The sequence below is a fragment of the Triticum aestivum genome, chromosome 2A (assembly GCF_018294505.1).
Source record: "Triticum aestivum cultivar Chinese Spring chromosome 2A, IWGSC CS RefSeq v2.1, whole genome shotgun sequence".
Classification (NCBI taxonomy): Eukaryota; Viridiplantae; Streptophyta; class Magnoliopsida; order Poales; family Poaceae; genus Triticum; species Triticum aestivum.
Window position 1 is genome coordinate 496,277,893 of NC_057797.1, and position 10,898 is coordinate 496,288,790.

At 42.4% G+C, this 10,898-nt stretch overlaps 1 protein-coding gene across 2 annotated transcripts; it reads left to right on the forward strand.

Annotated features, from left to right (window-relative positions):
* The first annotated feature begins 1,731 nt into the window (after window positions 1–1,731).
* LOC123189096 (protein MEI2-like 4) lies at window positions 1,732–10,185 on the forward strand. Of its 2 annotated transcripts, none has more exons than XM_044601425.1 (14): window positions 1,732–2,187; window positions 2,746–2,839; window positions 3,481–3,822; window positions 4,322–4,722; window positions 4,804–4,962; window positions 5,143–5,259; window positions 5,331–5,479; window positions 6,355–6,446; window positions 6,527–6,988; window positions 7,260–7,899; window positions 8,006–8,090; window positions 8,186–8,254; window positions 8,530–8,709; window positions 9,595–10,185. In XM_044601425.1, the coding sequence occupies exons 3-14, from the start codon at window positions 3,579–3,581 to the stop codon at window positions 9,766–9,768; spliced, it is 2,772 nt and encodes a 923-aa protein (XP_044457360.1). In that variant the 5' UTR covers window positions 1,732–2,187; window positions 2,746–2,839; window positions 3,481–3,578; the 3' UTR covers window positions 9,769–10,185. The 2 variants fall into 2 exon arrangements, with proteins under 2 accessions (XP_044457360.1, XP_044457361.1); XM_044601426.1 differs by having other exon boundaries at window positions 3,530–3,822.
* Window positions 10,186–10,898: the final 713 nt, after the last annotated feature.

Sequence of the window (10,898 nt, forward strand, 5' to 3'; positions counted from 1 at the left end):
CACGCATATAGGAGTCCTACCCGGACACGGGGGAAAGTCTTCTGCTTGTATCTTTATGGCCCATCAGTCCGGCCCATATCAAATAGTCCGACCACCCGAGGACCCCCTAATCCAGGACTCCCTCAGTGGTGGCTTCAGATTGTTTGATTTATGTTCTTGTCGGAATTTTGTTGAACAATTAATAATATGTCTATGTGCATCGCTTGACGCAGAGGCTAGGGCTTGCTCCCCTTTTCAAAAAAATGCAAGAGAGCGACGATGTCGGGAAGAGATGGAGGCGCATAGGCTCAAAGTTCAAGATCATCATGCGATAAGCGGACACATAACCGAGTAGAGTCTGTTCATTATGATGGATCGAAGCCAAATATAACTAGTGGCATGAGAATTTTGGGATACGATGTACGTTCCAGGGCCTTGGGGGGCATACACACGCCGGAGGAGGAGGGGACAACAAGAATGCCAGATGAGAAGGGGATGATGCACATGCCGGCAACATGTGATATGTACATGTCTTGGTTAGAGACTTTTGTTTATGCAACCTATTAAAAACTATGTGCATGTTTGCTTGATGTGTTAAACATTTAAATTTGAAGAAATCAAAATGTTTGAATGAAAAAGAATATGGAGACCGAGATATGTCGACTCTGAGTCTGCCGTCGCCTGTCTAGATTTCAAATGAAAAACGTCACATATACATTCTGACAAGCACAAATGCAGCGACATTACTCTTAGAACGCAGAAAAGTTGCTATGAGTACAAACATGCCAACCTAACAGGAAGTGCTGTCGAGAACGAGCCCTTGCCTTGATGGTTGGCCTTGGCGGTGGCCAACTAGCCCACCTGGGTTTGATCCCTAGGATTAACGCGAGTGTTTCACCTGGCGCAAAAGAACCCATAACCTAGGGTTCTTTTGCCAGTTTTAAAGTATCTCACATGTCTATGGAGATTCACGGAGTCGAATGATGCGATTTAGGTGTCTGTCACGAAATTGTTTTGGTGTGAATCAAATGATTTGCCCATATTAGATGCAAAGAAGAATCATTTTAATTATTTTCCCTATATCTGTTATCTTTAATGTATTGAAAATGTAAATAGGAACAACGTAATTTTCAAGGCAATCAATAACAATCAATGTTGCATTTTTAGGCTTGTTTGAAAATGCATATAGCTAGTAGTAGTATATTTTGTTTGAAAACGTGATTTCAAATATACTCCTCACTAAACTGAATTTTCCCAGTGTTTTTGGAAGCAGAGTTCTTCCAACACGGAAGGTGGTACCAGTATAAACGTGCCAACCTAACAGCAAGAGCCGTCGAAATCCTCGGTGGTTCGGCGGCAGCAACTCCAGCGGTCCAGTCCCGATCGACCCCCACACAACTCGTACTGGTGAGCGTTATCCTGTCCCACACCAGACAATCGGAGAACGTGACCTCCGCGTCACCTCACCGCGCCAACCCCCACCCCTCCGCGAAATAATTCCGTCCCCGTCCAAACGCCGCTTCCCACCCGGGCCGACGCGCAGCCACGCGGGTCCCGACGTCTGACACCGGCCCCAGCTCACTGACACGTGGGGCCCCTGACCCGGGTACATGTGCCGTTCGGCACGAACGGAATGGCGGAGGAGCTATACGGTGCCGCGGTGGGGTGCGCCGCGGGTGAGCCTACCGCGGTGGGGACCACACCGGGCGCGGTATATAAAGGCCCCGCACCTTCTGCATCGCGTTTCCACTTAGTCCAATAAATAATATAGTAATACAGCATTTCGCCGCTCTTTTAATTAGATTTTTTTGGCCTTCGTCTCCGCTTCGTCTCGTCTCGTCTCACCACCGCCAGTCCACCACCAGCTCGCCGGAATTCCCTCGCCGGAGACGCGCTGCGGAGGCATACCTAGGAGGAGGAGCGAAGAATGGGGAGGAGTGGAGGGGTGCCCGCTGCCGCGCTCGCTCGCTAGGGTTAGGTGCGCGCGTGCGTGAGGATGGAGCTCGCTCTCTGAGCTCGCCTCGACCCCCCGCTGAGGGCATTAGCTGTGCCGTCGCTGCGCGCTGGGTGATCTGCCCTCCTGTGAGCTCCGGGGGAGCCGTTTTGGCTTGCGCCATGGAGCCGTCTCTTCCGGGCGCGGCCACGGGTTGCGTGTTGCGGTAAGCTCCTGGCCGCGACAAGCTGAAGGGGATCTCGACTGCCGATCTGGTGAGCCTACAAATTCTTCCGTTTCTAACAATTTTTTTGCGGGTTTTCATGCAAATTCGGGGTGCGTTTGTGCAGAAAAATGGTGTTTGAATTCCTGGAGGTATTTGTTTGGGGGTAATTTTGTGCGTATTTTTCTCGCTTTGTGTGATCTGTGCTCGGGTTCGGGGGATACTTTGATGCGGTTGGGCAGTATTTTGGTCTCTTCTGCCTTTTTATTTTGATCACAAGTTTCTTGTGCTCTTTCGAGCTCGTCGAGGACGAGGAGCATTAAATTTCCCGTCGTCTTTTGCGCTGTTTTATGGCTAATTAGTTTGGGAGCACAGAGTTCTGCACGGAATTTTGCATAACCTTTTTTAATCGTTCAATTCGAGTTGTTCCGGTCCTAAATTTTGCAGAATTTCTCCAGTGTTCCGTAGCCGGTCTCGTGAGTTCGATTTTGGGTTCACGGTCGATCAAATCTAGGCCTCGGGACTGCATTTTCTCGCGTTTATTATTTGATGATCTGCTTCAGTCGAGCTACCTGAGGTGTTGAAACTTGGTATCTGTCTATCTTTCAAGGTGCTAGCAGGATGCCAGCTAGAATCATGGAGCAGAGGCACCACATGCCCCCATTCCACCTCCCCGTGGAGTCCGAATCGTCTTCTCCCATGTGGTAAGCCAACTGCAATAGCCATTATTGCCCGATATCCTTAAATGATGTCTAATGATGGACTGCATTCTTTCTTACTTTAGGGTAGGGGGTACTAATTGGTTCAGTTTTGGGGTGACTTGGTCAGTATCATTAACAACTAGACCTAGGTTAATTCCTTCATCATTATCGAATTCTTTTTGTAGAGGCCTGTTGGACACTTCAGGCAGGAATGTTTTCCTGAGCATGTTAGTGACTACCTGAACATTCGTGTAATTTGTAGGTGCTTATTAGTTTATTCTTCGGGTAGTTTCTCTCGGACTAAATAAAATGTGACCTAGCAGAACACTGTTACAGTTTACGGATATGTGGGGGCATCCGAGGTTCCACATATGGGACAATTGATCGAGCAAGATTGGAGGATGTGTATCGTTGTTTCCAGGTAGCTTAAGGTAGCTGTCTTGCTATATATGGGTGAAGCAGCTGATTTGGAAGGCACATGGTCTCACAGGGGTGATTGGGTATCGATTATTGACAGATGCGCATGGATGTTGCCTACAATGATTCTTCCATTAAATAATTCTGATGTTGCTTCATCACTTCTCTTTGCGCTCAGTGTTTGTGTTCGTTTTTATGGCTGATTTATTTCTTGTTTTGAAAAACAGAAAAAAGATTCATTGATTTCGGGAAGTAGGTCTGCTGCATCTTCTCCAGTCGAAAAGCCAAAGCCTATTGGCCAAAGGTTGTGCATCAATTAGGACTTATGGACCCATACAAGTTGATGGACCAGAAAACTCCCTTTGGTGAGCACAAGTTGTTGGGCCATCAAAGGCATGTTAACCTGCCGCCAACCCCCTGGAGGGCTGATCAAGATCCTCTACAACAACATGATTCGTTTTCGAAGCCGTTGGCTTTATTTCCTAATGCTAGAAAAGGACATTTAAATATGACCCAATATGAGAATGGACTTTTCTCAAGCTCCCTTCCAGACATTTTTGACAACAAATGTAAGCCCTTGATCCTTGTCTCTTGCAGTTTTTATTTCATTTATTGTAGCACTTCATAACACTGAACTATGAACTGCGTCCATCCGATATGGTACTCCTCCCTTCAGTTCATATAAATAATACTCCCTCCGTCCCAAAATGTAAGACGCTTTTTGACACTATACTAATGTTAAAAAGCGTCTTATATTATGGGACGGAGGGAGTAGTATGCAGATAACGGAAAGGGTAAACAAAAGAAGATAAGGAAAATATTTTTATTTGCTTATTAATAAAAAGCTTGTTTGCTTTTATTGACTGTTTCACTTCAGTGAAATCTGAGCTTTTCTTGCTACATCCAAGTGAGAAACGAGACAAACTGGCCTGAGCTTTTCATGCTACATCCAATTGAGAAATGAGAGTCTGTCCTGTGCTTTTCATGCTAAGTCCAAGTGAGAAAAGAGACAATCTGCAGTAATATTAGTGCTTAATACTAAACCACTTTTAATTTGCTGATGTGCAGTGAGACTAACACCTAAGAATGGCCTTGTTGGCCAGCCAGCTGAAAAGGAACTCAACCATGCAGATGACGAGCCTTTTGAATTAACTCAGGAAATTGAGGCACAAGTAATTGGCAATCTCCTCCCTGATGATGACGACTTATTGTCAGGTGTTCTTTATAATGTGGGTCACCCTGCCCGTGCTAATAACATGGATGACATTGATGACGATATATTCTCTACTGGAGGTGGAATGGAATTGGAAGCTGATGAAAATAACAAATTGCTAAAACTTAATGGAGGTGCCAACACCGGTCAGACTGGGTTCAACGGCCTACTGTATGGCGAAAACCCCTCGAGAACCCTTTCCATTAGAAACATTAATACCAATGTTGAGGATACTGAATTGAAACTCCTATTTGAGGTAAGTTCCATCTTCCAGCTTGACTTTCTCCCAACTCTGAAGGCAATATATTTCACCTGATAGCATTTATTTTCTTTGTAGCAATATGGAGACATCCGAACACTTTACACTGCCTACAAACATCATGGTTTAGTGATGATATCTTACTATGATATAAGATCGGCAGAACGTGCCATGAAAGCGCTTCAAAGCAAGCCATTCAGGCAGTGGAAACTTGAGATACATTACTCCATCCCAACGGTATTTCCTTGATATAATGCCATTCTGACTTGATATGATGTGGTGCTTTGACATTACTTAATGTGATATTACTACGATGTTTGCTTGCCATTATTTGTTGCATTGGTACTTAATTGGCACTGGAAATGTATTTATACTTGCAAGAATGTTCACATTCTAATGCTGACTTTGTTCCAATAGGAGAACCCTTTGGAGAATGACAATAACCAGGGCACACTTGCAGTGATTAACCTAGACCAGTCTGTAACTAATGATGATCTTCGTCATATATTTGGTGGCTATGGTGAAATCAAGGCGGTATGGCCTGCGCACTAACCAACTCTTATGTCAGCTAGTACACTACAGATACTAACTTCCTTGTTTATCAGATTCACGGGACATCACAAAATGGCCATCACAAATACGTTGAGTTTTTTGATACCAGAGCAGCAGAAGCTGCACTTTATGCTTTGAACATGAGAGATATTGCAGGAAAGAAAATCAGATTAGAGCGCTGCTGCCTGGGCGACGGTAAACGGTATTACTGTGACCATAATTTTGCGCATCTGTCCATTTTTAGTGCTTCTAGTGCCTTCGCTTTTCGAAGAGTCTTATTACACACCTTGTGTCGGCTACCCTTCATGAAGTTCTTTTTTCTCCAACACGCTTTAGAATGCTGTTATTTTTTATTAGAGGAAGGTACTGAAATGGCACAAGGTATGACCAATGGAAGCCAAAAATGAACAGAAAAACTAAAAAACCAGCAAACAAAAAACCAAAAAGGCTAAGAAGACTAACAAAATCTAACCAAAACTAGCATAATGACCTATATATACTATACCAATTAGGAAGCAAGAGACCTGAAGCCCCAGTAAGCAGCAGAATATGGCGGTCCAGTCGGTAGCAGCAACCTTCGCAGATCAACTTTGTATAAAGTTATCTGGGTATCTGCGAATTGAGGAAATATATAATTCAACGGTGTTTATGGTCTTGCATATACTGTGAAGTTGGTAAACATATCGTCAATGGACATATACAGTATACACGGGGCTGATGCAATTCCTGTCTCTTCAATAAAATATGTTTTAGTTATTAAACACGCAAACTTGTGATTGACGTTTAATATGATTTTTTAGAGTCGTCATTTGCACTTGAATTCAAAGTTGGTTGTATACTTGTATATTTCTTGTTTTAGGGAAGTGTGCTTTGGAGTTTGGAGGAAATTGGTAGGTGTAAAAAAATCTTTTCATATGATGTGCAGGAAGATGTGTTTTAGAACTTGATGCAGAACGTCCCCCCTATGGATTATTATGCTTGTCTAAACTTTATTTTTGGAGGAAGAAACAAGAGCATCTGACTTTCCTTATGCCTATTCTTACAACTGTATTAGTAATGCTAGTTTTTGCACAACAGTTTGACGCGGCACAGGCCTCCTGAGTTGGAGCACGAAGAGTATGGTGCATGCAAGCTAGGAAATGCAAACAGTCTGCCGTCAACTTACTACGGTATGCAGTTTGATTTCAAATCACGAGACATGTTTCTGCTGCTAATCGCATTTACTAACCTATGTATGGCATAATACAAGGTTCTGTCAACATGGCTTCCATGACTTCCGCTGGTCCTGAACATGGGATCTCTCGGGTTCTGCGTCCCAGAGTTCAGCCACCAATACACCAATTCAGGGAGGGAGCTTTCCTGGATGTTCCCTCAAATACTATGCAAAGTATATCCTCTCCTGTTAGAATTGCAACTGCAGTAACGCATAACAACCGGTCGACTGTCGGTGAGAATGGTCATTCACTTGGAAAGATGGGTGGACAGATTAATGGACACTTGAATTATGGATTTCATGGGGTTGGAGCTTTCAATCCACATTCCCTTCCTGACTTTCGCAACGGCCAAAGTAATGGTATTTCTTGCAACTTAGGCACAATATCACCCATTGGAGTTAAGAGCAACTCTAGAACTGCTGAAGGAATGGAGAGCAGACATCTTTACAAAGTTGGTTCTGCTAACCTTGGTGGTCATTCTTCTGGTCATACCGAAGGTACTAATTTGGGTGCCTTATTTACTGATGTAGCCATATGTTTATGGAGACGCACTGTTTCCATTAGGTTCATTTGCCATCTCTTTCCCTTCCAGTCATTTTCTTGAAAATGTCAATTTTGAAAGAACATATGCTTTGATATCAATAATACAGAAGCTTTTATAGCTTAATGGTAATTGGTGTAGCCTAAATTATACTATTTTTGAGGTTGCAACTATTCTGTTTAGACAATGCAATTAGGCTTACATGGGCATGCCTTGTGTTCTTGTAGCACCCGGGTTTTCAAGAACTGGAAGCTGCCCCCTTCATGGCCACCAAGTAGCGTGGAATAATTCAAATAACTCCCATCACCATACCTCCTCTCCCATGCTATGGACGAACTCAGGATCATTTATCAATAATATACCATCTCGACCTCCCATGCAAGCGCATGGAATTTCAAGAACATCTCGCATGCTTGAAAATGTCCTTCCAGTGAATCATCATGTTGGATCTGCACCAGCTGTCAATCCATCAATTTTGGATAGGAGAACTGGTTATGTAGGGGAGCTGATGGAAGCGCCAAGTTTCCACCCTGGGAGTGCTGGAAGCATGGGTTTCTCTGGTAGTCCGCATCTGCATCAGTTGGAGCTCACTAGCATGTTTCCTCAGAGTGGAGGGAACCAAGCCATGTCCCCTGCACACATTGGTGCTCGATCTCCTCAGCAGAGGGGGCATATGTTTAATGGAAGGGGTCATATAGGTCCCCCTCCATCTTCATTTGATTCACCAGGTGAACGTGCAAGGAGCCGAAGAAACGAGTCATGTGCTAATCAATCGGATAATAAAAGGCAGTATGAGCTAGACATTGAGCGTATAGTCTGCGGCGAGGATTCCCGGACTACTTTAATGATAAAGAACATCCCAAACAAGTATACATCTGGGACTTTCTGATTTTGTTCTAGTTTATGTGCAAGTGTCACTCTATTTGAAGTCACGCCATGTTTTGATGTTTCTATTGCCTTAATGGTATTTCAGGTACACCTCTAAGATGCTTTTGACCGCTATTGATGAAAATCACAAGGGAACTTATGATTTTATCTATCTTCCAATTGACTTTAAGGTGAATGGAGCTTTTGTAAACAGCTGTTGCATGTTTATCCTTGGTTCGACATTACTTGCATACAACGAACTAATGGTGCTCATGTGCATTTTCAGAATAAATGCAACGTGGGCTACGCATTCATCAATATGATAAGTCCTGAACATATTGTTCCATTCTATAAGGTGAGAGTGAGATGTTACAAGTTATGAAATGGCGGCAGTGTATTAGATAAAGCTTCATGTTGACATTTTTATATGATTTTTCACCCTCTGCTTTCCGTCGTCATTTCTTTTTCCATAACTACCTGTATTACACTATCATGCTACAATTGCATGGATTTTGGATATCGCATGTCAGGTAGTCAGTAGTACCTTTACCATTTCTGGTTTCACGCTCTAAGCATTTTTTACCTAATGCCAGTCGATAAATGAACAACATACATGCCTGTCTCTTTCAGATATTTCATGGGAAAAGGTGGGAGAAATTCAATAGCGAGAAGGTAGCATCACTTGCATATGCTAGAATCCAAGGAAAATCATCTCTAATTGCGCACTTCCAAAATTCAAGTTTGATGAATGAGGATAAACGCTGCCGCCCTATACTTTTTCACTCAGATGGTCCAAATGCAGGGGATCAAGTATGTTCTCTGATTGTCCATATCCTTTGCTGTATTACTGTTTCGATAGGGCACCTGACTTGGTGCCACTAACTAGATGACCTGTATATCTTATTGTGTGCCCATCCAATACATGATCGGTGAAGTCCACACACATACCTAATTTTATATCATTATATTTTTATTATCTTGCATCTGAAATTAAGCAGTAGACCTTACACAGTTTAGTATGTTTTTTTCTTATGCTACGTCAGAACTTTTCCTGAGTATTTCTTTCCTTTAGAATTGTATTGACGCGGAAAGAAATACTGAGGAAAAATTCTTACTCCCTCCGTTCCAAATTACTCGTCGTGGTTTTAGTTCAAGAGTACTAATTAAAATCCTACAAATCATGGAATATGATCCTCAATTTATTCTAAATCCTTTGAAACAAGGAGGTCCTTGAGGATTCAAGCATAGGCTCATCGTTCTTGTTTCCTAGTGTTGCTATGTTCTTTTTAATGATACATATAGCTGTATAGGCTCATCATTTTCTTCACATATGGTGGTGTTTGATGCGCAATTGGGATACATTGTGGGTTAGGGAGCGGAAAATAAAACCATCTTGTTAACATTAGGCAGGGCTATGAGTTTGGAGTAGAGAATATAGTGCATACATGACAAGATTGCCCCTCGATAATGGCTTTACTTAATTTTGTGTGTATATATTTTTTGTATTTTTAACATTATTACTCAACCTGTCTACAAAAAACCATCGTTCTGATTGGACTTCAAACTGTGGTATATGAAACTACATATCCCATGCCAAACACCCCAATAGATTGAACTCCTCCCACCCACTATTTCCATTCTTACCTCCCATGATGAGTCTGAACTGACCATGTTTTTGTTGTAAACTTTTCTCAGGAACCTTTTCCAATGGGAACACACGTCCGTTCTAGGCCTGGGCGATCCAGGGTTTTGAGCTGCGAAGAAAGTCACCGGGACACTCTGTCATCTTCTGCCAACAATTGGACTCCTTCCAACGGGGGCGGCCACGCTTCAGGCTACTCAAAGGAGGCTGACCCAACCACAGCTTGAAAGCTGAAGCACTAACCACAACATCAACATCCAACCTTTTGACATTTGCAATCCCAGTTTTCACATTACCATCCTTTCCCACCTCTTTTTGCTTGTGGTATTTTCGGAGTCTGTAGCTATTTAGTACTTTCTATGTCGTGGGCTACCAGAGGCTTCCTAGAGGCTGCAAATTTTGTCGCTGAGTAGAAGCAAGGGAACGGACGGAGGGTGCTCCCAGTTTCTCCTGAGCCTATATGCGTGTATTAACTGAAGGCCGTGGAAGGCAAAACTCGTGGGGAGCTCTCTGAGATTTTGGACTGTAAGGTGTAACCCAGCGTTGTACAGGGTTTCCTAGTAAGAATGCATGACGGGGACAGCCGACACTGTATTGGTGCTGTTGTATGAAAGGCAGGCTGTGCCATGCAGCGTCTTTTGAAACTGTTTTGATGTTAACTACTCCCTCCGTCCGCGAATAAGTGTACATCTAGCTTTTATTCTAACTCAAAGTTTTGAAACTTTGACCAACTTTATAGGTAAAAGTAGCATCATTTATGGCACTAAATTAGTATCACTAGATTCGTTCTGAAGTGTATTTTTATAATATACCAATTTGATGTCATATAATCCTACTACTCTTTTTTAACAAGTTGGTCAAAATTATAAAACTTTGACTTAGGAAAAACGGTAGAAGTACACTTATTCGAGGACGGAGGGAGTAGGAAACATGCCCGTGTGTTGCAACGGGAGAAATAAAATCCTTGACATAATGATAATTGTTTAAGACACTCCATGGCTACATGCGCATCATTTCAATATGGTGAAGCACTAATAGCATAAGCAGTGAAAGCTTAATTTACAATTCAACTTTAATGGTGCCAAAAGTAGTTACAAAGACATGCATTATTTCATACATAGATTTATAGCTATAGAGTATCTACTGCTAGTGTTGAATTTTTAGCATGTTAGTTGTAGTCTTTGTGCACAAAATAAGAGAGTTTTTTACTATACAAAATCTCATTGATGACATTTCCAACAAAATTTTAAATTATTATGCTGGTACAATTTTAAATTGAGGAAATCTGAGGAGGCTAATAATTATTTTAGGTTACCTCAAATTCATTTTTTTTCTTAGAGATATTGAAAATTTATTT